Source organism: Mycena indigotica (assembly GCF_014461135.1).
Source record: "Mycena indigotica strain 171206Taipei chromosome Unknown Mind.scaff0001, whole genome shotgun sequence".
Classification (NCBI taxonomy): Eukaryota; Fungi; Basidiomycota; class Agaricomycetes; order Agaricales; family Mycenaceae; genus Mycena; species Mycena indigotica.
In genome coordinates this window covers 4943271-4968957 of record NW_023503000.1, presented here as the reverse complement: position 1 = coordinate 4968957, position 25687 = coordinate 4943271, and the positions used below count along the sequence as shown (strand labels likewise).

At 50.8% G+C, this 25687-nt stretch overlaps 8 protein-coding genes across 8 annotated transcripts; 2 read left to right on the top strand and 6 right to left on the bottom strand.

Annotated features, from left to right (window-relative positions):
- Nucleotides 1-1565: 1565 nt before the first annotated feature.
- MIND_00138000 (WD-REPEATS-REGION domain-containing protein) lies at nt 1566-2739 on the bottom strand (the record flags this gene model as incomplete). The annotated part of the gene is made up of 2 exons (XM_037358310.1): nt 1566-2585; nt 2632-2739. 2 exons carry the CDS (start codon nt 2737-2739, stop codon nt 1566-1568), a joined length of 1128 nt encoding a protein of 375 aa, XP_037226220.1.
- Nucleotides 2740-7838: 5099 nt separating this feature from the next.
- MIND_00137800 (NAD(P)-bd-dom domain-containing protein) lies at nt 7839-8892 on the top strand (the record flags this gene model as incomplete). Its single annotated transcript, XM_037358309.1, has 2 exons — nt 7839-7910; nt 7963-8892. The coding sequence occupies 2 exons, from the start codon at nt 7839-7841 to the stop codon at nt 8890-8892; spliced, it is 1002 nt and encodes a 333-aa protein (XP_037226219.1).
- A 185-nt stretch (nt 8893-9077) lies between these two features.
- MIND_00137700 (uncharacterized protein) lies at nt 9078-10671 on the bottom strand (the record flags this gene model as incomplete). The annotated part of the gene is made up of 5 exons (XM_037358308.1): nt 9078-9734; nt 9780-9906; nt 9953-10305; nt 10354-10513; nt 10571-10671. The coding sequence occupies 5 exons, from the start codon at nt 10669-10671 to the stop codon at nt 9078-9080; spliced, it is 1398 nt and encodes a 465-aa protein (XP_037226218.1).
- Nucleotides 10672-11719: 1048 nt separating this feature from the next.
- Nucleotides 11720-13167, bottom strand: MIND_00137600 (uncharacterized protein; the record flags this gene model as incomplete). Its single annotated transcript, XM_037358307.1, has 2 exons — nt 11720-12894; nt 12948-13167. The coding sequence occupies 2 exons, from the start codon at nt 13165-13167 to the stop codon at nt 11720-11722; spliced, it is 1395 nt and encodes a 464-aa protein (XP_037226217.1).
- Nucleotides 13168-14221: 1054 nt separating this feature from the next.
- Nucleotides 14222-15621, top strand: MIND_00137500 (Mitogen-activated protein kinase; the record flags this gene model as incomplete). The annotated part of the gene is made up of 6 exons (XM_037358306.1): nt 14222-14500; nt 14553-14613; nt 14667-14989; nt 15039-15299; nt 15355-15481; nt 15536-15621. 6 exons carry the CDS (start codon nt 14222-14224, stop codon nt 15619-15621), a joined length of 1137 nt encoding a protein of 378 aa, XP_037226216.1.
- A 374-nt stretch (nt 15622-15995) lies between these two features.
- On the bottom strand, nt 15996-19367 carry MIND_00137400 (uncharacterized protein; the record flags this gene model as incomplete). The annotated part of the gene is made up of 22 exons (XM_037358305.1): nt 15996-16785; nt 16837-16922; nt 16970-17017; nt 17068-17106; nt 17156-17263; nt 17316-17338; nt 17389-17442; nt 17493-17519; nt 17565-17829; nt 17878-17918; nt 17966-17983; nt 18037-18184; nt 18233-18366; nt 18415-18469; nt 18504-18602; nt 18649-18711; nt 18761-18796; nt 18846-18884; nt 18933-18957; nt 19014-19129; nt 19180-19222; nt 19270-19367. The coding sequence occupies 22 exons, from the start codon at nt 19365-19367 to the stop codon at nt 15996-15998; spliced, it is 2355 nt and encodes a 784-aa protein (XP_037226215.1).
- Nucleotides 19368-22869: 3502 nt separating this feature from the next.
- On the bottom strand, nt 22870-23466 carry MIND_00137300 (Chch domain protein; the record flags this gene model as incomplete). The annotated part of the gene is made up of 4 exons (XM_037358304.1): nt 22870-22896; nt 22947-23014; nt 23067-23412; nt 23461-23466. The coding sequence occupies 4 exons, from the start codon at nt 23464-23466 to the stop codon at nt 22870-22872; spliced, it is 447 nt and encodes a 148-aa protein (XP_037226214.1).
- A 195-nt stretch (nt 23467-23661) lies between these two features.
- Nucleotides 23662-25278, bottom strand: MIND_00137200 (uncharacterized protein; the record flags this gene model as incomplete). Its single annotated transcript, XM_037358303.1, has 1 exon — nt 23662-25278. One exon carries the CDS (start codon nt 25276-25278, stop codon nt 23662-23664), a length of 1617 nt encoding a protein of 538 aa, XP_037226213.1.
- Nucleotides 25279-25687: the final 409 nt, after the last annotated feature.

The window sequence follows — 25687 nt, the reverse complement described above, 5'->3', positions numbered from 1 at the left end:
GATGTGCCCTGTGGATTCAAGGTGAAGTGCATGCGACAGGCCTGTCTCATGTCTCATGTCCCATCACCAGATCAAGCGGTTTTCTGGGGCTATTGATGGTGCATATCACGGGACTGATGAGTCTCATTTCTGGGCTACCCTAAACACAAACGAACTGCGTTCTGTTTGTGAACTACTACGCAGGTTCAAAATCTGGCTGAATATCACCAACAAGAGAGCCAAATACATCTCCGATGTAATTCATGGGTTTCACTCCTGCAGCAAACCTACCATCCCACTGATGATTCCCTCCCATAATGTGTCCCATTGATTCCAACGAGATAAAGGTTCGTCAGCGACGACGCGAAGCCCGGCATAGGCCCCAGCAAATTTTCTATGATCTTTTGCGTAGCGTATGGCCGGTCAAGGTCAGATCCGGCGCTACGTAGTACGCTTCCGATCCAGGACCATTGCGGTCATTTCAGAGACTGTACTTGCGCTACTTGCGCTAATTATGCAGAATCCTAGGGGCCGCAGACAGGAGCCAAGGCAGTGCTAAAACTCAGCCGTATATAAAGATAACAACTCAAGTGTCTCTCATTGAACGAATTTTCCCTCCACAATGGATATCGATATGAAGACCTCGGCTCGGCGTCTTGTCCTTCTGATTATAGCCACCCAGCCGGTGCTCCAACTCTCCTGGGTGGCTCTAGCAAAATGTGTTCTTGCTCTGGTTTTGTCAACGACAGCTCCCTCTTTCCGTATCCGGCGACTATATCCGTTTTGTTTCATTTTGCTATACTGCCTTTACATCGGTAGGTCCCTGCTACTCTCGTGTGTCGCCAAAATGACCCGCCACAGCTGATCTTGCCCAATTTTGTTCTCAAAAAGGAACAGAATGGTGTGGCCAGCATTATGTCGATGTTATCATCCTCACCCTCACTATCCATCCGCTGGCTTGTCTTACTTTTGTCTTTGCCATCACCACGATGAACCAGATGGAGGATCTGGGAAAGCTGGGCGAGTTTCTTCTCATTTTGCGCAACTCGCGAGGTATGATGTTCAGCGCATTTTTAACGGTGCGTGGTTGTCTCCGAAATGTGTCATACCGTTTATCCACAACCAGTCCTGCGAAATATCTCAGGAAAAGCGAGGCTATTGCCACTGCGATAGATGTCTGTCCAACGACTCTGTTGAAAAACCCACTGAAGATATCAATTCGGCGACCAACAAAGTAGAAAGGGCGGTATAAGACAGTCAATATTGTTTTGTAAAAATTGTTGACCTTTCAAGTCCTTGCTATTCTTCATTTGGTCGTTGTGTCCTGTAGGCTGTGGGTCCTGGTGAATATAACAGACAACCAATAATGAGATATAGTTATAGTGCGTCCATTGTCAGTTTCATTGCAGTTTTCTTGGCAAGAGGAGCAGTAGGTTTGATTTCAGGCTTGTGTGGCGGGAGCGTGGAGCTGGGCTTCAAGACAGCCTGAGGCACTTAAATCACGGGACCACTCGGTCTCATTTCTGGGTGTTCTGTTTGGTCTGTCTGTTTGTGAATGCGAATTAGTGAATGTGAACCAACTCTAGCTATTGATTACTACATGCAGTGGGTCCAAAATCTGGCTGGATATCACCAACAAGGGAGCCAAATACATCTCCGATGTAATTCATGGGTTTCACTCCTGCAGCAAACCTACCATCCCACTGACTGATGATTCCCTCCACCACCTTGATCCCAACGAGATAAAGGTTCATCAGCGACGGTGCGAAGCCCGGTGTAGGCCCCAGCAAGTTGTCTATGACCGTTTGCGTAGCGTATGGCCGGTCAAAGTCAGATCCGGCGCGCATGACGATGACGCGACTAAAATCCAGCAATCCCGCCAATGTCGCCCGGAATAGAACGTTCAAGGTCGCGTTATCTTCTTGCTGGGTCGTGCAATAGACCGCATTCCCATTTGTGAGCACTTTTGTTGTGTTTTCGACCATCTCACCAAGTAAATCGCCACTCCAATATGTGTCTGATGTCGCTGTGTCGCATAGGACAATTTTAGGGTCGGTCGCGCCAGGCGCAAACACAGATGCGGTGCTATACGGCGCTCGGGCAGCTTGAGCAGTGACACTATCGTTTAAGATAGCAGGCATTGTCAAGTTGAAGGCGGCTTGTCGCAGAGCATCGTTCAGTTCGAATACCTCTGTTCCGTACCACCAATCAACACTAGGAGGTTGGCCAGGCCCAGTCGATCCTTGAGCAAAATAGCCAGTAGAAAAATTGCTTGGAATCTGTCGTGCATCCACCTCAAACTGTACGCCAACCTGAACCGCATATCTCGCAAACGTCACTGCGCCAATTGTCGCTAGCTTGGGGTTTATTCCCGCAACGCCTGCAACGAGGAAGTAGGTTGAAGTGAGGTTAAAGTTTCCCGAATAAACAACGGCGGAGATTGTGGACGCTGCGTTGACTTCGGCCTGCCCGGTCGTCACAAGACAGATATTCCCGTCGTTGGTGCAATTGACACTGGGATATTTCGGCGGGAGTCCAGGAAAGACGAGTTTGCGGTCAAGGGTGAACTCGGGGATATTGAACCATACTTGTGCTTCCAGGTCGAACTAAATCTAGTCAATCTCGTCGATAGTCCATTGCGAGGCGGCGCACCATCGTTATAATGAACACTTTAGGATGGATTCGCCCATTCTCGCAGGCATTGCTGCGCAAAGCAAGAACCAGGCAGAGAAAAAGGGCAAAGAACACCCGGAAAGCCATGGAGGCGATGGGCGGCGCACGTAGACGGCATAAATACCCGTCTCAGCAGCCTCAATTCCGTGATGCTTTCCTCTAAGAGAACAGGGGCCGGTTCTGGCGGCATTTTGCTTTAGGAAAAGGTGAATCTTGTGGGCTTCCAGAGTCAAGTATCGATGAGACACCATGACGATACCCATTAATAATTCCCAGGCATTTTTTTCTTGAGAATTGGCTTTGCTGACCGCCGCTGGAGATAAGTACAAGGCACCGCATCAGAAAATCCTTCAACCTCCGAGTCCGAGAGCCTTTGCGACACAGTTGGTAGTGCCAAAGTTCGGTTTACTATCCGTTAGGTATGGAGTGACGTTCGACATAATCGGCCCCCCCGCGAAAGCCTTTAGAGAGCTCTTCCCGCAACTAACGACTGTCATGACGTTGGACGGGCTTGCTTGGTTTTCCCTAGTCTGTTTGGTCCAACTTTAGTTTCAGTGGAGTTTCAGAGTAATGGACCAACCAACTATTTGACGTTCTGTCAATGGACATGGAGGGTGGGATCAAGCGGACAATCGTGATGAACATCAATTTTCTCCAAGTGGTTCCTGACCCTTGTAGGTGGAGACGAAAAAGGTAATCTTTATGAGTATTTCTTGCTGGTTCTACACTAAATATAGGGTAATATGATACAAAAAACCGTCCTGCCCAGAAGTTACAGCCTATCCAGAGCACATCAGGCAGTCCTCCTTGTTCTCCAGCGCACAGAGTAGCTTAGCTTCGTCAAGCTTTCGCTCCTCCAACTTCTGAAGCGCCGCCGCGAATTCGGGGTCTTCAGCAGCCATTTTGGCAAGCATTTCGTTGGCCTCGGCTGCCTCGTCATTGGCAGTCGTCTCCGCAGGAGCTGCCGGAGTGGCCGGAGAAGCATCATGCGAAGATGAGGACGTTGATGGGGAAAGTGCTGGTACGACTGTCGAAGGCTTCGCCTTTACTGCCTTTGCGTTCTGCAATTTCGCGTCGTTCAAAATAGACTGATCGACGGTAAACTGAATCGCCTGGGCCGCGGGCTTCGTCCGCAAGTAGTACATGCCTGTCTTGAGTCCTCGCTTCCAACCGTAGAAGTGCATGGATGTCAATTGGGAAAGCGTCGGGGCTGCTAGATGGACGTTCAAGCTCTGACTTTGGCAGATGAAAGCCCCCCGGTCTGCCGCCAGCTCAAGCACTGTCTTTTGACTGATTTCCCAGACCGTCTTGTAGATCGCTTTGACGTCGTCGGGGATATTCGGGATGTTCTGTACCGAGCCATTGTGTGCGATGATAGTGTTCTTCATATGCTCGCCGTCCCACAGACCCAGGTCAACCAGTTCGCGTAGTAACCACTGGTTGACTACCTGGAATTCGCCAGACAAGACACGCCGGGTGTAAATGTTGCTCGTATATGGCTCAAAACATTCGTTATTGCCGAGGATTTGGCTTGTGGACGCCGTCGGCATTGGGGAAGTAAGCAGGGAGTTGCGTAGACCGTGTTGTGCGATCTTGGTTTTAAGTGTGCTCCAGTCCCAAAGCGAGCTTGGCGTAACGCCCCACATGTCGTACTGAAGAACGCCTTCGGACGCAGGACTGCCTTGATAAGTCTCGTAGGGTCCATCGGTCACCGCCATTTCCATGCTTGCTTCCAACGCTGCATGGTAAACCGTTTCGAATATTTGCTGATTCAACAGTTTCGCTGCAGGCGAGTCAAAGGGCATGCGTAGAGCCTGGAACGTGTCTGCAAGCCCCTGGACACCAATGCCGATTGGGCGGTGGCGCATATTCGACCGTCGAGCCTCGGGAATTGGATAGTAATTGACATCGATGATGCGGTTGAGATTGAAGGCGACAACTTTGGTGATATCGTGAAGCTTCTTGAAATCGTAGACACCATCAACAATGAAACTGGGAAGAGCAAGAGACGCAAGGTTGCAGACCGCGGTCTCATCCGGCGAAGAATATTCGATAATTTCGGTGCAAAGATTGGACGATTTGATGGTCCCGAGATTTTTCTGGTTTGATTTGGCTGCGGCACTTGTCAACGAAATATTAAGAGGTGCCTGAGACGAAGACAGACCGTTAGCAGCGTCTTTGTAAAGCATGAAGGGTGTGCCTGTCTCGATCTGAGCCTCCATAATAGCGTACCATAGCTTTTGAGCAGGGATGGTTCTGCGAGCACGACCCTCCTGTTCATAACGCTCATACAGCGCTTCGAATTCGGCGCTATGAACCTCATGCAAGCCGGGGGCCTCGTTAGGACAAAATAGAGACCAATCACCGCCAGCTTCAACACGCTTCATACTGTAGTCGCTAAGCTGATTGCTAGTTCAAAAGATGGCTGCTCACAAAAGATCCGGAATCCATAAAGCAAGGAACAAGTCGCGAGCACGCATTTGCTCCTTTCCGTGATTCTTGCGAAGGTCGATGAAGTCGAAAATGTCATCATGCCACGGTTCGAGATAGATGGCAAAGGCGCCCTAAAACCAATCATGATGAGTTGTGTTCCCTGAGATGGAGTACATCCATACGGGTCGTTTGTTGCCACCTTGGTCAACGTATCGGGCCGTAGCATCGAAGTTTCGGAGCATTGGCACTATGCCGTTTGAATATCCATTAGTCCCAGCAATGTAAGAACTGAATGATTAGCCGGAGCCTCGAGCAAGGAAGAAGATTGACCAACCCTGTAGCGCGTATATTGTGAATATTGATTCCAATTCCGCCAGCACTCTTGCTTATCATGGCACAGTTTTTGAGAGTGTCGTAGATGCCTTCAATCGAGTCATCCTTCATGCACACGAGGAAGCAGGAGCTCAGTTGAGGATGAGGTGTCCCTGCATTGAACAAGGTTGGCGTTGCGTGAGTGAAATACCGTCTTGACCTTGGTATCGGATAGATCAGAACACGTGCAAACATATAGGAAAGGCAAACATTAAGTCGTAGGTCTCAATAACCCTGTCCACATCGGTACCATGGATGCCGACAGCAACGCGCATCAGCATATGTTGTGGCCGTTCGACGATTTTCCCGTTGAGGCGGAGTAGATATGAACGCTCAAGGGTTTTAAAACCAAAGCTATACCAAAAATCAGTCCCGCAACGAGAAATGCTCCAGCACGCACAAATTGTAGTTGAAATCCCGCGAGTATATGATAGCGGCGTCTAGTACAGCCGCATTTTCCATGACTGCATTATAAGTCTCGTCTGATATGAGTGCCGCCCGTTTGCCCGTCTTGGGGTTCACTAACCACGTCAAAACAGTAGGGAACGACAAGACTACCACTCACCGAAATGATAGAGATCCGATATTACTTGGGAGAAGTTTTTCTTGGTTTCCTTGTGGAGATTTGACACAGCGATTCGAGCTGCAAGGAGGGCGTAATCGGGATGCTTCGTCGTCAAGTAGGCCGCAGTCTCTGCAGCGAGATTCTGAATGATTGTCATTTGGAAGGCACAAGGGGGTTCAAGGTACACATACATCAAGCTCCATCGTGGTGATACCGTTGTAGACGCCGGCCACAACCTTTTGTGTCACTTCCTGCGGAACAACAAAATTTTGGTTGAGGCCATAGATGAGGTTTTCTATCCGCGACGTGATTTTGTCAAACTGCATCTTCTCTTTGCGTCTGGGTACCCATCAGGACGCGTTTTTGGCGCGTATTTGCACGCACCCATCTGAAAGAGAGGTCAATGGTAAAGCAGCTGAGTGTCATCGTTAACACCTCTTTTAAAGACGAAGGACATATTGCCGGTGATCGTTGGCCTCTTTCACAGTTGGCTTGTAAATCAGCGTTGACCAGCTGATGAAGGCGAAAGAAAGAAACGTGTATTTGGTCTTGTTGACTCTTACGCGACCACGGTCTCCGCACGTGACTCCAATCGAAGCGGACAGCAAATTTCGAGTACATATGCATGTTCAGGATTGTATTATATATGCATAAAATAGCTCATCGGCAGCACTGTAGTCCTTCAAAACATCGGGTATGAGTGGAATGGGATGTGGAGCCATATTAACTGCGAAATTGGGATGACTCGAAAACGAGCTAGGTTTCGAATCTAAGGAGTCATTCACAATGCTCGTATAGTCGTCCACTATCGTCCCCGAGAAGCCATCCAAAGACATATCCGGTTGAGAGACGTTAATGGGCGATAAGACCCTCGGAATGCGATCCATTGATCGACTTGTGATACTGGATGGTAGATGGGGTCGACGGGTGTTCTTGGGGCAAGCTCCTTGTAGATCTAAGCGATGGCGCTTGCCTGTGTGAATTTGCGGTTTACAGCGCAGTAGCTGGATGCGATGCAGTAAAGCAGCACGAGCGTCGGCAGGTTCGAGTCTTGGTGAGCGCGGCATTGAATGTGGGAAGAGCTGGAATTTTCATGCGACTTTATACGATTCCACGGAAGCAAGTTCGCTTTGTTACTGAAACAACCCTTTATGCAAGTAAGGCGGGAAAAGGAGTATGCACAAGCTTTAACGACAGTCAAAAGGATTGCGAACGGCAGCTTTCACTGCCTTTCAGGTTGGAAAATCGCGTCTTTGACTCGCAGTTGCCGGTGAGAACATTTGAAAGACCATGAGAACATCTTTCTTTGCTTCTGGAGCTGTCCGTTATACATCTGCTCTTTGTCCTGGGTGCACTTGCGATGCAGTGAAACGGTCAAAGTCGTTTTGATCAGATCAATCAGTGATCATGACACGTGACATCATGTTCTTTTCCCCCTCGACTTCGATGTCTAGGACATACTTCCACTTGCATCTTTCTCGGTCTTGCCAACATATCCTAGAACCAACATTAAGTCTACCGATTTGTCATATGCGCCGATTAACCGGAAAACCTGCTCGCTGCATGCAGCATGGGCCACGCTGTTAATTCGTCACTTTTTTTCAGTTGGGATCCGCAATTATAAGCTTACGCATTGCTACGACCGCCCTCACATGCGTGGCATCGCTCACCTCAGACAACACGCAAGCCTCCTGTCTTCGGCATCTCTGGTTGATGACTCAGCCTTCAGCATATTGCGCACCGTTTACCCGACTGTCGACTACATAATCCGGAATCAAACTAGCATCGTATCCCTCTACTCTGTTTTCAACCTCTAATGTCTCCTATCTTCGCCAAAGACCAAGCAACCGGATTCTCTAATCGCATTGAGAAAGTCGCCATCGTTGGTGTATGTGCTTTTATTCAAGCTTTATCCGAGTCAGATTCACGTGGCTTTCCAGGCTGGCGGCACCATCGGGTCATACTTCACAAAATACCTCCTCGCCACTGGTAAACACCAAATCACGGCCCTAGCCCGGGAGAATAGCAAAGCCCACATCCCCGATGTTGTTCATCGTATCATCATCGATTATGACGACGAATATTCACTTGTTGAAGCCCTGAAAGGTCAAGATTTGCTTGTGATTACTCTGGGCGTCAGTGCCAGAGAAGAAGGTGGTGCCGTCGACACCAAGCTTATCAACGCAGCTGCGAAGGCTGGTGTGCCCTACATTATGCCTAATGCATATGGCCCAGATCCCCTCAACGAAGGTTTCGTTCGCACTGCTCTTACCGCTCCTGCTGCCCTCATCGAGAAACTCGGCGTGAGCAAGTGGATCGCCTTGTCAACGGGGTTCTGGTACGAGCTGTCGCTTGCGAGTGGGAGTTTTGGAATTGATGTCGAGGAACATACCGCAAAAATTCTCGACGATGGCAATACGAAAATCACTGTCTCGACTTGGGACCAATGCGGCCGTGCCTTCGCCGCCTTGCTCAGTCTCCAGAGGCTACGAGAAGACGAGAACGACAAAGCTCCGGTCCTGGAAGACTGGGCGAACAAAGTCGTCTACTTCTCCAGCTTCCGCGTCAGCCAGAATGATATCTTCGAGAGCGCCAAACGTGTCACAGGCACATCCGAATCGGACTGGAGGATTGAGTCTATCCCATCCGCGGTGCAGTACAATGATGCTTTGGAGGCCGTAAAGAAGGGCGACAGGTCGGCGTTCACTCGTCTACTCTATGCGAGAGTCTTGTTCCCGACAGGCGAGGGTGATCACACTCGCCATGGTTTGGCGAATGAGGCGTTGGGACTGACGGAGGAGGACTTGGACGAGGCAACTAAGGCTGCTTTGCGGTATGGCAAGGCAGCGGCTCAGAGCTATGGCCGTTGAATCTCCCAATCACATGACCAAGTCAGCCACTGTTCCATCATCTCTGGTTTCATTGTAAGCTTCTAATAGGAATACAAGTAGGTAAGGATAATTGCAGGGTGTTGTACAAATGCGTTTCCGGGTTCCAAAAGGGGGGATATAAGAACGAAGGTAGATGCCAAAAGAAAAAGAAGTCGTTCAGTAAGCTACGTGATGCGCAGGAGCACTCGTGCTTTGAGCTCATCAGTACCCATTGACACTGAGACTTCAAAGAAGTATTTTAGGGTGATTCCGCCCCAATTTATGCTCGGGAGCATATCTGGTTTGAGCGGGATTTTGTCTTTGAACAAGCCGTCTGGTAGCGAACGATGCGCGTCCAAAGACGGGTGGGCTTTCCCATTGCTGCCGTGTCGTGGGCGCTTGGGGAAGCCAATGACCATGGTCTTGTGCACGAGCTGAGTATCAGAGTATATTGACGGCTTTGGCGGAGGCGGAGGCGGCGTGAGTGACGGCAAGGACTTGAGCTGCGGTGATTCGCTCATAGAGGAGGAGGCCAGTGATTCGTCCCCATCGAGATCCACGGAGCGATTGGACCAGAAGGTTGTTGCTGATCGCATGCGCTTGACAACTTTTCTTTTCATTCGCGACGAACGCGAATCTGATGAATGCATTGTGGCAGTCGGGTCAAGGGCCGATGGCTGCTCCTCCTCCCGCCAGAAGAACTGGGACGTTACAGATATTGAAATGGTAGCATCCGTTGCGATCTCACGTGCCAGAGAGGCGGACCGTGGAGTAGTTGTGAATACCACGAAGAAAGGGATCGAAGACGTCCGCGAAAATGTGAGTGTGCTTGGGAGGGTGATCTAGCTAGAGTTCAACTAGAGGGTAACGAAAGAGAAGACACTAACAGCACACCGAACGGGTACAGGTCGTTGTGCCTTGAGCGGTATTTCGAGCCAGGAGTCCTGTTTTCCGGGACTTCCATCAATTGAGTGGAACTCAGGATCGGGTTGAAGGATGATGGGGATTTGTATTCTGTAACAAAGTTAGGAGGCAGGAGGTCGTTGTGGCAGCGACCCACATTGAAGATTGATAGGTCAGTAGCGAAGGCGTCCAGGTAGCCATGAGCTGATAGGACAACTCGACAGGCATCGAGGTGGAACCGGAGGAGCAGAACGTGCCCGGCAACATCTTCTCTGGGTGGTTTTGGCCCAAATCGAACACGAAAGGGAATGTACGCGTCTCAAAGCTTGCGGTACTGGCTCTGCCTTTCCTCCTAAAGACAGAGCGGAGACTGTTGGGAGAGCTGGGGGCAGAGTCGGATGTCACCTCTATCGTGCGTGAGGCGTAAAAGAAAATGTATCGCTGGGGTTCAGGTTTCACGTCGTTGATGGTTTTCTGAGCCACTCGTCTAACGGAGAATGTCCCAGTTAACTGGGTGGAGTCAGTAAATTGGTTTCCGGCAACTTGCAGATGACGCACCACAAGAGAAATTCTCCCGGAGCGACAACTTGGGTCCATAATGATCTTCCCACTGACACTGTCGTGGTCGGCGTATATCGGCACGGTCCGGTTCATAGGCCAAGACGAATGCTCGGTGGCAACATGCGGAGAATACAACAGGACCTCGAGTTGTGGTGAGCTTGTGGGCTAAATTTGAGCACCGGTGTGTTCTAAAACGGGCGATAACGTTGTTTACCGGAAGCTAGAGACGCGCGGATAGCTTGGCGTGTACGTCGGGGCCGGTATGGGTGACTTCGGAGAGTTGTGGACAGGGCTCTGGATGGTACTATGAGGCATGACGAGGGCAAGCGTGTAGTCGACGGAGAGAGTCCGTTCGCATAGTAATTATAGCCGGCTTGCGCGATGGCAACCCACCAGACTTTCGCATAGCTGTGATCGTTTGGCAGAAGCAAGTCCACAAAGGGCAGAGATCCGGACAACTCAGTATGGTCACCCGATTCCGCTTTTGTTGATCTGTCAAAAAAAAAACTTTTGAGTGTGTTTATCTTTGATGTTCAAGTTCACCAACAACTCCCAGCGATGGCCAGGACGATCCGACTCGAGACATAATTGACTCTCCATGAACGCCCTCCAAAACCAACTCGGGCATACGTCGGACTGCAGAAGACTGAATAAAACACTTCTTGACCTCCGCGGCTCGTCGGCGCGGTCCGCTTTGTTGAGTTTTCTACCTGTCCTTTTTTTCTGCCCGATATCTATCCCGCGATGACTTCCGGAAGACCTAGTTGATGCGCAATCCACACGCACGAGCTGCTTCCCCTTCCCACTTGTCATCGAGCGTGTTTGTGTCTGAGCCGCAGAATCAGCTGTCTTGAGGGAAAACTCACAGTACGAAGGCGCGGACCTATTTCTCGCTGGCCAAGCAAGGCCCTGGCAATTGTGAGCGCCTTCTCTGACTAATCCCCGCTGTGCTGACATGCGAGAATGAGCGCTACTTGGCCCGAAAAGCACCGACTTTCAATTAAGAAAAAGTGGCAGGTGGTACCTGGTTGGACGTCGGGATTTTCAGCTACGCCGGGGCCTGCCAAGGTTGACCGGCGCGGACGATGGAAGGCAGAGCGAGGAAGGGTCCTTGGGCAAGGGTCCTTTGCCCGTACCAATGCCAGAACGCCGATACGGTACGACTCTAATCGTGGAGCGGTAAGATCCATTCAAAAAAGTGGAAAGAGAGAGAGAGAGTTATCACGGACCCGATAACGGTCTGATCAAGATATTAGCCTGATCCTAGACTAACTTCGTTTTAAGCGACAACTACTACGACGAATTTATGTAGGGTGGTCCATACAGCTATTTTTTTTTTACTTTTTTCCGGCCAAGAAAAGCTTCATGCACGAGCCGCGGTTTGATCTACTTTCCCCACGATAAAGACGCCTGTGAGGATGCTTGCAGCAGCCAACATAACTGAGCAGGCGCTGAGAACAGTTGTTCGTGCTCCAGCACTCGCGACACCAGTGAGAAGACTGACGACCACGAAAATGTTGAGTGGGACACGGAAAAGAGCACTCAGTGTTGCGCGTTGTTCGTTGGCGATCAAGGTGCCACGAAGCATGCCTTGTACAGGGTAGTACATTCCAACGCAGGCTTCAAAGAGGCAAAAGGCCCAGAAACGAGTGCGTTCATCCTGTTGGGAGACGCTAAGAGCGAGCGAAAGTCCGGCAAGTGCGCAGACTGATGACGATAGTTTAGCGTGGGTTATGAGCGTTCCTTCTGACGAAGAAGTGGAGAGGAGAGTGTAAAAGAGCGACCCAAGCATCATGGACAACATGAAAGCCGAAAATATGTAGCCCAATGGAAGGAGGGTTAGAGTCGAGAACTCCTGTAGAGATGGCACCCAAAGGAACACGAAAAGGTACATGGAGCCTTCGAAACATGTCTGTGTGACGCCGAGAACGAGGAGACGTGTGTCTTCCGAAACGATGCGAAGGGCAATACTCAGACGACCGAGTTGGAAGGGATCCGCGCTGGCCTTGTCCGAGGCACCACCAAAGTTTTCTGTCCACATTGCGCGAATGACGAACCACGCGACGATAAGGAGGGCACCACTAGCGATGAATGGGGAGGCAAACGATCCGGAGATGCCGACAAGTTGGTTGCTGAAAACCCCAGCAGCGGTTGCGATGAGCCCGTTGACGAGGGTTGCGCGACCCATGATGAGGGAGAGGTCGTTTTGGGGGATGGCATGCGAGTTGGCGGAAGATATGAGCCATGATTCGAATGCAGAGAAGAGAATGGAGGTCGAAATACCACCCAGCACTCGACCAAAGAGAAGAACGGGCAGGATTGGTACAAGAATGCAGAGGCAGGCGCAGGTGTAAGAGGCACAAAATATCATGCAGAGGCGTTTACGGCCATGCTGATCCGCCCAAACTCCTACCAACGGCGCAGCCAAGCCAGCAGAGATAAATCCCGTTACGAACAGAATGGCGACCATGTTTGGTGCTAGCTGGTATTGCTCACTGTAGAGGGAGTAGACGTATGGACCTTGCAGCCAGTCCGCACCTTCGTGATCGTCAGTTCTCCCTTACGCGAGAGGATAAAGTACGACAACTCACCCATGACGATAGCATATACGGTTAAATATTGTCTTGTAAGCGAAGCTAACGAGCCAGCTGTTCCAGCGCTACTAATCCCACCCTCGGCACGTTCGTCTTTCGAATCTTTGACGGTTTCACGGCGACGACGTGAGGAGGCACGGTGGTCGGCTATGAGAGCGATGAAGCAGCCAATCGCCAGCCACAAGAGTTGGTACTCGTAGAAGTAGTGGGCCTGCATATCTACAGGCGTTCCTGGAGTTGAATCGAGGACAGCGAGCTCACGGCGGCTTCAGGTTGTCTGAGTTGAATCACGGAGGATTCGGATTTGGGAGAGTGAGGTGGCGCTGTTCCTAGTACATGACCGCAGAAATGTTCGCACGCTGTCGTGCACGTGACATACATAACGCGGGGTCAGCAAACTCTTGCTCTTGACGACCAGTGGTCGCCCTAGCAACTCAGCAACAGGTTAATATTAATAGTGCTATCAAGCTGGCATACGATGTTCAACAGATCTGGCGGATGTGTCTCAGGCTTTCAGAGGCGTCTTTCAACTTTCAAAGCCAACGTGAGGCAATGCTGGTCCGAACATCTTATGAAAGATCTGCACGGAAGGAAACTCGTTCCGATAGCTGATAGGAGCTAAAGCAGCCCAGTCGCAACGCAACCTCCGTTTGACCTTGGCTAACGTCGAAGAGGTAAAGTCGAAGAGGCAAAGTCTTCCTAACCGCAGCATCAACATCTCTTACTCATCGACTCCGATCTGACTGCAGCATGTGTGTGTCAAGGGTCTTCGACAGCAGTAAAGTAACTCAGACTCTGTGCTCTCACTGCCTATCATGGGGTTACCGCCTCCAATTTCGCCTTGAACACAGAAACAGCCGCCGACCCCGTGTTCTGATCTGGTTTTGAAGCAAACCCGGGCGAATTGGGACTGAATTTGGTTCCCGATCTTAGACTGAAGGCCAGCTATCTTCATCCCCAAGTTTATCGCGATAGAATCGCTGTCATTAGTTGTGGATCAAATCTTGTTGTCTGTCTTCACAAGTTCGTCGTTGAAATGCGTCTGGGACAAACATAGTGACTTGGGAAGTTTGAATCGCGTCGCGAAACGTCCGACTTTTAAGTCGTTTCAGTGCGGCATACATATGGCGGTGTTATCGCTGGCGGAATCAGTGTTGGGTCGATGGGAACTAAGGCAAAGGGATCATCGCCATGGCAGAAATTTCTTAGCACGCGTTTTGTTGTCCCTTTTATTGACACCATCATCTAATTCTTGTTGTTCTCTCCCCCCCATGCCTGAAGCCGCTACCCAAGCAAAGAAGCCGGCAGCCTCCGCTGCTGCCGCCCCAGCCCCAAGAAAGGTTCGCTTCAATGTGGGGACACAATACCAAGTCCTCGATGTCGTCGGAGAAGGCGCCTATGGAATCGTATGTTCCGCCGTCCACCGCCCGAGCGGTCGCAAGGTTGCCATTAAAAAAATCGCCCCTTTCGAGCACTCGATGTTCTGTCTTCGCACTCTGCGAGAATTGAAGCTGCTCAAGTTCTTGTCGGAGGCCGGGGTCAGTGAAAACGTGCGTAGTCCGTTCATGCTCTCCCCCATTTCCCTGCATTCAACGCCTCAAGATTATATCCATCCTTGATATCATCAAGCCTCCGTCCATTGAGCAGTTCAAAGAGGTCTATCGTGCGTGGAACGTTTGTTACCCTTCCGGCATACTGAAAACAACAACTTCCCAGTCATCCAAGAACTGATGGAAACCGACATGCACCGTGTTATCCGAACGCAAGACCTTTCCGACGACCATGCCCAATACTTCATATACCAAACTCTTCGTGCTCTCAAAGCACTCCATTCCGCCGATGTAATTCACCGCGATCTCAAACCATCCAATCTCCTCCTCAATGCCAACTGCGACCTCAAGGTCTGCGACTTTGGGCTTGCCCGATCGGTCAAGACTGCTGAGCCCTCTGGGACGGAAACCGGCTTTATGACCGAATACGTTGCTACACGTTGGTACCGGGCTCCGGAAATCATGCTCACATTCAAACAATATACCAAGGTTCGCTGTTAGCCTTCAATCTGGCCTTTAAACTAACAAATGGTTATAGGCGATCGATGTGTGGTCTGTAGGCTGCATTCTCGCCGAAATGTTGTCGGGAAAACCACTCTTCCCTGGACGCGACTATCACCACCAACTGACGCTTATTCTGGACGTGCTCGGCACCCCTACCCTTGACGAGTTCTACGCGATTACCACCCGCCGCTCCCGCGACTATATTCGTGCCCTTCCATTCAGGAAACGCCGACCATTCTCACAACTATTCCCCAACGCGAACCCCCTGGCGATCGACTTCCTCACAAAAACGCTGGTGCGTCTTTTGCGCAACGAGTCTAGTAATTGATATCAACATCATTCTTCTTTAGACCTTCGACCCGAAGAAGCGCATAACAGTCGAAGATGCGCTAGCCCATCCTTACCTCGAGGCATATCACGATCCAGAGGACGAGCCAGTGGCTCCCCCACTTGATCCCGAGTTCTTCGAGTTTGACTGTGAGTTGTCAACTGATTTGTTTACTCTGTCGGACGTTGAGAATTCTCTCTCAGTGCACAAAGACGACATCAGCCGCGAGCAGCTGAAAGAGCTGCTATACGAGGAAATCATGTCGTTCAACCCAGTGTCCATGACATGATGGACGGGTGTGTTTTCGTTGGATCTCGTATGCAAAATCATGTGCTGACTATCTTCTACTTAGCCGCCGATGGTGACTAACTCCGTGAAACGACTGCGACGACAACCCTCTCTCTTACTTGCACTTTTGCTATCTCCCATGTAACTCGTATCTATAGAAGGAAAGAAATTCAAGCACGGACAATTTGTACTTGTTACAGTGCCGGAAATCAGGAACAACTGAATGACTGTACGTAGGTTTCTTTATTCCAATGACAACAAGCTTCAAAAGTTCAAACAGAAGAGAGATTACAGTGCAACGTTCATACAAGTGTTCTACAACTTCTCAAGTTTTCTTGTTTCCGAGTCTACACCTTCTTTCTGCATTCGCTTCTTCTACCACCCCTGGCCATACGATGGTCCTTGTGGGTACCCTCCACCCTGCGCATTCGGGAACTGGGGAGGCCCGCCATAACCCTCAGCACCAGGGAAGCTGGGACCCGACGAGGGGAAACCCGGTCCGGGGCCCCCAGGGAAATTCGGCGCTGATCCGGGGAAACTAGGACCAGATCCGGGGAATGATGGCGGCGCATTCCCATATTGATCCGGCCCACCAGGGAATGATGGCGCACCGCCATACCCCGCAGGCGGAGAATACGATGGTGCATACGACCCGGTTGGCTGCTGGCCCGGGAAAGACGGAGGTGGTCCGGGAGGTGCTCCATAGGAAGGTTGCTGCGACTGGCCTGGGTAGCCCGGCGAGCCGTGGCCGTGGCCGTGATTACCATGAGCAGCAACGGGAGGAGGAGCTCCACCGCTACCACCAAAGAATGTGTTTGCTTCACCACCACCACTTCCTCCCGGCATATCCCGACGGCCATGCCCACCACCACCGCCAGACCCAAAGAGTGCCGCGGCCTGAGCAACACCCGGAATCTTCCCTTGTGCCTGGCCAGCGAGGTAGTTCTGGAATTGATGTGCTTGGCCAGCAGCGAACGAGCCCTCTGCCTCGTTTTTGCCGCCCTCCCCGGCAAGGCGCACGTTCTGGTGGTTGCGCACAGCGTTCTTGGTCAGCCGTTGAATAACAGTCGTGCGTCGTCCACCAAGTCCCTCCACCCATGTCCGCATGTGTTGCATCATCTCGCGCTGGATCTTCGACTGCGGGTTGTGGAAATCAGGGTGAAATCTTGGGTTGATAGAGTCAGGGTCGTTTTTCGCAAGAGAACGGGTATCTCACAAGCAGGACAGGATTTCTTCGCTCATGTGGTGCACATTCACAGAGTTATCATCCCAAGCCTTGACCACCAGCGTCACCGTATGGATCTATATCGCGTCAAGAGCACGCTAATCGGAAGCTCTGGCTTCCTTACCACAATAAGTCGTGCAATGTGACCAGCAGGCTCGTTCAGAAGCAGATTCTATAAACACAAGTCAGTGAGGCTGTCTCAACTTGAAAGTGCTGTCATACAAAATGATCTTTGCTCAAGAATGAGTGTGTAGGGTCCGACTGAAAGAAGAAGATGAGAAGGTGGAAAACACGAGAATGTTCAACATACCGCGCGAGGGTCATCGAAAACTTGGTATTGGTCGTGTGAATCAATGACCTCGGCCGAAACAGATGAGAGTTGCGTGGTTGCCGTCTTCATAAGCGGACGGAGGAAGGGCTGCAGTGAACGAAATCAGCGACCATGCTACTAACAAGAGGAAACAACAAACTTCGAGGGTGGTAAAAACGAAGACTTGGCAAGCGCAATCAACTACTGAAGCAAACCGTGGTTGCACAACCTACCAGAGATCGAATCCATGAGCTTGTCAATGAGCGGGCCAAGACCGGGAATCTTTTCTAGAAATATATGTGTTAAGCCTGACTGTAAAGGAAAGCGAGTGCCCAACCGATCGTGTTCGAAATTTTCTTGGAGACTAAACCGGGATCAGTATAGTATAGAAGAATGCAAGAAAGCATACTTGAGTCGCGGAAACTCAGTACCTGCCATAGAACACTGTGCAACTCTTGTGGAGTCATATCTTCAGGCCGCTTGCCGCCTTGCGAGGGTCCCGCACGAATTCGCTCGATACCCTCCATCTCTCTCGACATTTCAGTTCCTCCGCCTCCTGGAATCGAGAAGAGCAGATCCCGCAAAGTGTTGCTAGGTCCACCCGGTCCTGAACGAGTGTTTGATGCGCGAGCTTTCTCGAGCTCTTTGTTTAGATCGGAGACTGACGCTTGACTCTGTTTGAAGGGTGAGATAACGTTTCAAACATGGGAGTAGCGGCTAACCAAATGGTCGCCAGCTTCTCCAAGTAACGAATGGATGAAGTCTACCAGATTGGTTGATAACGAGATGTGAATGCACACAAGTATTCACCATTTCCTCCGAACGAGCCTACAAATGAAAATGAGACGTTCTCCCGATATATTGCAGTAGGGGGTGCGCACCGGTTACAAGTGGTGCAACCCACTTTCCTTGGGGCGACTGGATACGAACTTGATCGCCGACATGGACAAACACCTCCTGGTATCCCATCGAAACGAGCGAGAGCTCACAGAAATTGGAATGCGCAGAAAAGTCCTCCAAAGTATGGAGCTGTCAGATAACTGTTAAATGAACACCATTAAGAACAAGAAAACGAACGAGTTGACCAAGAAGCCGGTATGCCTCGTATTCATCTTCTTTTCGCCCAGAGGAGCGATGTTGGCGACCAAAATGGACGCATTGGTCTAGTGTTCTCCGCACCAATGCTTTGGATGTGTCCCAGTGACCGTTTTCTGCGGAGGTTTATTTCAAGTAATGGGAAATAGGGTAATCAAGCCTACCGTTGGCGATATAGTTCTTCATACCCGTTCGAGGGTCTATCTCAAGCTCAACTGGCTGCAAAAAATTGAGTTGAAGGCCAATATAAGACTGTTGTTAGACATGCATCGACAGGTCCTCTCAACTGGGGATGATATTTGCGTGGATCTTCGCCCTCTCCATAGCCTTTAGGGTTGTCTATGTGTTCGGTCTATGGCGGATTTTAACCAAGAACCATGCGGCATTCGAAAACCCACTGGAAGATATACGCCCAGTCGTTCAAAGGTGACTTCAAACTCGGCAGTGGCATATCCATGAGCCTAAAGTTGGTTGTTGAACGCTGTTTCAAGAAGCCGCAGGACAACTAACGAGGAAGCCCAGAACCATGCAGAGGTTGAGGATGGTCTATCAATAGATCAACGAATGGAGAGGGGGAGTGAGCCGGGAGCGCGACCTGTGGCTGAACCTTCTTGAGAGCCGCAATATCCATAGCCTAGAAAACCTGAGGATGCGAAGGAAGGGCGATAAAGAGACGACTGACTTGACTATAGTCCCGAAGCCAATTGCTAGAATGAGCACCTCGTCAGGATGTTGACAAACACAACAAACAGTCCGAACGCACCCAAAGTAGACGCGTTTAACATCCAACCCTCCGAATTTGGATCCCTTCGAAAGCATATTGGCAAGCGCAAAGCCCCCGCCACTCCCGCGTTTGATCAATTCGCTCAGCGCATCTTCCTAAAAGCAGTTATTGAGCAAGCCAGAGATCGTGGGATCGAGTGACGGACGATGTCTCCATGCCGGAACGCGCGGCCTTCGGAGTAGGAAAACCTGGGCGAATCAGCCAGATGCTAGACAAATGAGCAGCAGAATCTTACGAGGGGATGTTTCCTGCTCCGAACGCGTAGACGCCCGACGACGAGAGGCACACAAAGAATAAGACGAGGAGAAAGAGCACGGTGGTCGCTTTCGGCATGGTTGTGGATCGTTGCTGAGTACCCCCACTTCGATTTATCTGGAGCTCGGGAGCAAGGCAGTGTTTGGCACAGGACCTGACGTGTAGGAGGAGATCTGTGCTACTGCAATTGAGTATATGTCAGCATCGCCAACGGAACAAATGGCGAAAGCCGCGCCTCAGAGATGCAGTCGTTCCCTGACCTCAAAGTTGGTCGGAGGCAGAATATTGTTGGGTGTCACGTATCTCACGTCATCGTACCATCAGCGTTAATTTAAGAGTCGCGTTTCAAGTAAGTAAAAGTACAAGGTTCGTTAAGATACACAAGATAGTCCAGAGTCAAAAAAATAAAGTAAGCAGCCTACTTACGATGGCGCGAACCTAAGGTAGATCGGCTGGGACAAGTTGAGCAACAGTAGAGGTGATTCAAAACTTTTTCGGCTTACCGACGAAGGACCATAAGCAGTGGAGAAGGCCTGAATATCTCCCGTTATCAGGACCTGATTGAAGGGCGCATACACGAGGTATGTCTCAGCGGTGCCTAGAACAAAACTATCAACGACCTGCATTGCAGAGAGGTGGAAGTGCTCACTTCCGTTGGTGTTGATCCAACGCGGCGCGATAATGCGCGTAACGGGGTCATAAGTCCACTGAGACGGGTGATTATTCAACGGAAATCATGAGGAATGAGACTCGACGAACGATGGCCGACTCAGATTTCCGCGCGACTGGATAGGAGTTGGGGACAGATTGAGGCGGGGCCCCAGGCCGAGCTGTGGCGTGCAAATAAGCAAAGAGTACTCTAGCTCATGAGGTGCTCACTCTGTGTTGTGCCCTGAATGAAAACGTAGCTGTAAAGCGGATTAGCTTTTAGCAAATAAAATGTCAAGTCAAGATCTGCGTACTTGGAACTTCCGTTTGAAAGGTCATCGGAGCTACTGCGTGGCCCTACGATACCTCCAGCATATGGGAAGTTGCTTGCATATGTAGTATTCTAATTAACCCATTAGAATCAGGCGAACGCAATTATTATCGTGATACAGACCACAGCAAAGAGATCCAACTGAGAGCCTGCGACTGAAAATCCAGTCGCAGGTTGGAAGAAGACAGCATTAGCAGGGTTTGTGTCCAAGCCCAGATGGTTGAAACCAGAGCCCATCGAGACGAAACCCAGGAAGGAGTTGTTAGTAATCTGGAAAGCGAGTAGCCTTCTGCTGTTATCAGTCGTTATTGAGGGACTTGGCATCGGAGACTGAGAGGATGTCGGCTGGACGGAAGACGAAGAAGGGCCCGGTCGGGCCGAGCTGGAGGGGCGGAAAACAGGAGGGCGTTGAACAAACTCAAAAGACAAGTCCGCTATCGAAAACTTCAGTTTCAATGAAAGACAGAGTGATGAGGGACTCACGGCAAGCACCATTTGGCGCCTGCATGCACGTCGCAACTGGATCACATCCCTGACGGGTAGCAACGCATCCCGAGCCGGAGCCACGGCCCGAAAACGGCGTCGATCCAGAGCACTTGTAGACAAACGAGTTGTTGTTCTTTTTCTTCGTTGCCCAGCCACAGCATGCACCGCAAACACCCCTCATGCCGGTTCTTCCGGCAAAGCGACCCGACGGAGCGCCATAACAAAAAGTTTTTACCAGCGTCTAAGGAGTTGATTTAGTCCACATCCAGATTGTTTTTTGTTGTTGGATACACACAAGGCTGGTAGCTCCCGAGGTAGCACGGCAGCTGCGAAGTCGCACCGTCAGTGGGAACGTAGCTTCCGTTGCTGGCCTTTATGCACGAGGTTTGACCAGGCGCTGAAAACCAGTTAGAGCTCTAAAAACTAGGATAACCGCCCTCAAACCTGGTTGGAAAGTGCCACTGGTGCATTGTTTCTTGCTTGCGGTGTTGCCAGCGCAGTAGTGGCCAGGCTCACAGCGCTTGCATGCGCCGCCAGTTGTAATTGTCGTGTTGAAGTAAGTCCCTTCTGGACAAGGCGCCGCACGCCTCGCAATGAGGTCGTCCGTGCTGGAGAAACAATGTCAGCGACGAGATAATTAAGGTGAGGAAAAACGGACCTTGGGAAAGCGGAAGTGGTGGTTGTGGCCGCAAGGAAAACAGCGGCAAAGCCGAAAAACGATGTCGTGCGCATTTTTCTTGCGGATTGTTGGTCGTTAGCGGTCGTTCCTGTGAGCCCTCCCAGAGAGGAACCTGAACTCGTCTCCCTCAATCATTGAGTTGTTTTATGGCTGCTCCGGAAGTCAGAGGTCAAGACAGCGGATACGGCGGAAGTGATTTAGTGCATTTGAGACGATGAGTGAAATGGACGAGGCCAGACAGAATATCGTCATTGCCATTCAGTTAGGAATGGAGGACCATCCATGCGGAAGAGGGTACATAGACTGTTGGTTCAGGTTGGTTCCGAATTGTTGTGTCACAAGCGTCACTGTTGTCATCACCCTCAAGTTGATCCATCATCCAAATCACAAGTCTACTCACGATGCCCAAGTTCAACAATCGAAGGTCTGTTTAATATACTCTTCTAGTACTTTCTCCACCTGAGATTTAGCCAATCCAACAAGGCCACTGTCTAAATCAACAATTGCGAGGGTGTCTACTTACCCAGAACCACGAGTCAGGCCAGGGCATGATGTCTGCAAGTATAAGACAAAGAGCTGAGATAGCTATAACGCAGGCACCGCCGGAGATCCGCTCATCGATGTGAGTGGCGGTAATGCGCGCCTAAGTGAGTGGAGTGAAGAGGTCTCAAACCACGGTCACGTGCCACGAGGACAGGACTCTGGGTAGAGTTGGACTTGCCATTATCCGAATCCCTGAATCTCCTTCGCCGCCTCGGAGATTTTGTTCATAGGTCCACCCAGTAGTTTTCCCTGGCCATCTGACGAAAGTGCGGGCCACCGAAGCTCTGAGCTGACGCGGGAGTTACGCAGATGCCTGAAGTCAGCGACACACGAACAACAGCTGTGAAATATGGAGACCAATATCCTTTTAGCATCTCGCTCTTCGGGCAATGAGTCGGGCCAGTCAAGGAAAATATCATTTTTGGGATTCAGGGAATGAACACGCTGGCCAACATCTCACGCGGTTGGGTGCCAGAAGTACTCGTTCACGTGAGCACCACTGGAACGGAATTCAACACAAATCGAGTGAACATATGGACCTTTACATACTCTCAGTGTCCACTTCCAAGCAGAAGCCGAGGGCGGTTGTAGCTTCAATAAGATACTTGTGAGCACAAGAGAAAGAAAGAAAAACAAGAAAAAAGTCCAAGATAAACTGTGAAAAGCATGACAGCCAATGGTAGTGATGAGCACTCAGGGTATTGCGTAGGAAATTTGGGCCATCACGATGCGTAACGCTAGCCAATTGAAGGCTTCATAGGCGAAGCTGCCTAGGTATCCTGTGGCAGGACATGCCGCAATGAATTCCAAGCTTCTTAACGAACGACGTTGGTCACATTGAGTAGAGATGATTTTGAGCGATGCATTGAAGTGTACCAACAAACACCGTCTATCTAGTAAGGCTTGGCAGCAGCCTGGCACTACACGCCAATTCAGCTTCCCAAAAAAACGAAAAATCGATAGCACTCACAGCCTTGAGCTGCTCAAGATACCACGTGCACGACTGCATATCCGCCTTCTCAAGACAAAGTGTGAAATCTGGCATCTTCGTCAGCGGTACGGTCCTCCGTCACCCAAATCAAGCACTTACCCTTCGCGGGCTGTTCACAGCTCATAACACCCTGTCCCTGTTGAGCTGCAGCCGGCGCTGCTTGCTCAGCAGCCGCAGCCTTGTCTCCGCTGCCAAAGAGGACGTTCGACAGGCCATGGCCAACGGTGCTGCCGATTGCTACCCCGGCAGCAGTCGACGCAATTTGCCCGAGAATTCCCGGGCCCTGACTGGCGGCCCCAGTTGCAGGGGGAGCGGGGGCGGCAGGGGTCTGGTATCCGCCAGCCGGGGCAGCAGCGGTGGTCGCACTCCGGGTTTGTGCTGGCGCTGCCGCTGGCTTTGTTGGGGCGGAACGGGAAGTGGAGGTCGAGCGGCCACGGGATTGACGCTATGAGGAGATTGGCACAGGCTATGCATGCGAAGAGTAGAATCTCACAGGCATTGAGGTGAGTGGAAGGACAGAGAAAAAGTCGAATGCCGAAGGGACGCGTGACCGAGTGCCGAAAATACCGCCGGCTTGATGGCCGATCACATTTGACTTGGTCGTCAATGTATCGACATCTTCACTCATCTTCAACACTTTACATAAAACAGAATGTGATTTGTTTGTGCATATGTAGGGATAGAGATATGTCAACTACTTCCTTCCACCAAGCGCCTCCCCAAACGACGCAAACGAAGTTACCTGGGCAGACACAGGCGTAAAACACAACGTCTGCTCCAACACTGGGCTCGATACCTGTGCAGGACTCTGTGCCAGCACCCTTCTGAGTTCGCTCGTCGACACACCGTCCTCTTCCATCTCCGCAATCGCCTTCCGACCCCGACCCCGAACTGGCGGACTTTTCGCTCTCTGAAGCTTGTCGGGACTAGCCGCGCGTTTCTCCGGGCTTTTACTCCGACTGCGAGCAACACGCATCGGAGCAGGCGTGTAATTGTCCTTCTTTTGCGATTTGACAGTTGGCCACCGAAACACATCCGCCCCGCGTTCCTTTACAGGCGACTCGCTCATAATCCTAAACCCCATCCCAACGCCAGATGAAGACGCTCTTGAAAGCACACCCGTTGTAACTTTTGAAGTCATCCGTGAAAGATCAGCCTGCGCATCGGAAAGTAGAACATCCGAATTGTGTCGTCCATGAGCTGCCCAACTCGGTCGTCGAGCAATCCGAGCATTCTTCCCATCGTCACTGTCGTCTTTCAGTCTTTCGAGCATGCCGCGTTTAATACTCTTATGGCGCAATGACTCCCAAGGAACACCGTCATTGACGTCAGGTAAATCAAGATAGAGCGAAGTCCTTCCAGATGGTGTTGGAGACGTGGCGCGAGTCGTCGTACTAACAACGGATTTATGTCGCATTGGAGGATTCAATGCGGTTTGGGGGTGAAGAAATGCTCGCGTTTCCGGCTCTTCTTCTTCAAGTTCTTCCTCGTCTCCTTGAGATCGGCGTTTCTCCTGCAGCAGCCCTCTGCGACTGAGCCACTCTCCTTCCTCGCTGTATTCTTGCGGCATTGATGTGTGGTATTCTGGTCCAACCTCCAATGTTCCGTAGCTCTTGCGACCGCGTCTTTGTCTTGGCTCTTGATCACGAGCTTGCGAACGCCGTTTGATGCAGCTATAGACCATCCAGGCTGTCATTCCACCAAGAAGCAAGCCCCCGACCGCAGACCCAGAGACGATGTAAATAAGGTGTGCGGAAGACATCATGGCGAGCTTTTGTGGTGCATGGTACGCAAGGGTCGAATTGGTAGCTGGAAGCGCCATTATAGTCGACACAGGAGTGGAGATAGCCGGAGAGTCGCTTGGAGTTGCAGAGGAAGGAGCGCTGGTGGGAGTCATGATTGAACTTGGCGAAGGAGGGATGGTGGTGGCGTCTGCGAGCGAGAATGCGAAAGCAGGTGTCGTTGAGAGGAAAAAGGCGGCTTGGGTCGGCGTTGCGATGGCGATCGGTATGGTAGTTGGGGTACCCGCTGGAGGATAGGGCCACCAGAAGTCGTAAGAACTCGTCGGGGAAGGTGGGAATTGTCCATTTAGATTGAGCTGGCGGGCGAGGTGGTGCGGGTCCTGCATCAGCAGCTGGCGGGCGTAGTAGTGATTGACGTGATATAGAAAGTGTTGCTGCCCATGGAATTGCCACTCTTGTTCTTGTCGATATTGAGCGTGCTTGTTGGCGGTTGTAGTCGTTGTGGACGCTGAGGCGCGCCCGTGACCAGCGAGGAGAAGGGCGAGAAGCACATGCATTCGGGCGAGCATGATAAAAGAAGGACAGATAAACGAGTGTGGGTGTGGTCTTGGAGGGAAGAAGACAAGTTCTGACTGTGTGGCTGTGTGATCGATGCTCCTACAAGCGGCCATGCAAGTCGATCCTTACAATGTTACGCAAGAAGGATGCATACCTTGGCCATAAGAGCAGTTTGAATCAAAGGAAATGCCCAAGAAATGCCCCAAGTCAATTCCCCAATACGGGTATACACTAGTAGTACATCCAAACAATCAAGATTTAAGAGAATTCACTCTCTTTCCACTTCGTCAAGGCCTCCAAATAACGTCTTCGTTATCTTTGATGTCGCGGATATCATCGTGTGCATTCCACCATTTTGTTTTCCCAACGCCGAAAGAAAGGTTCACATTTGCCTTTGTTGGTTGCTAGTGCTTGACACAA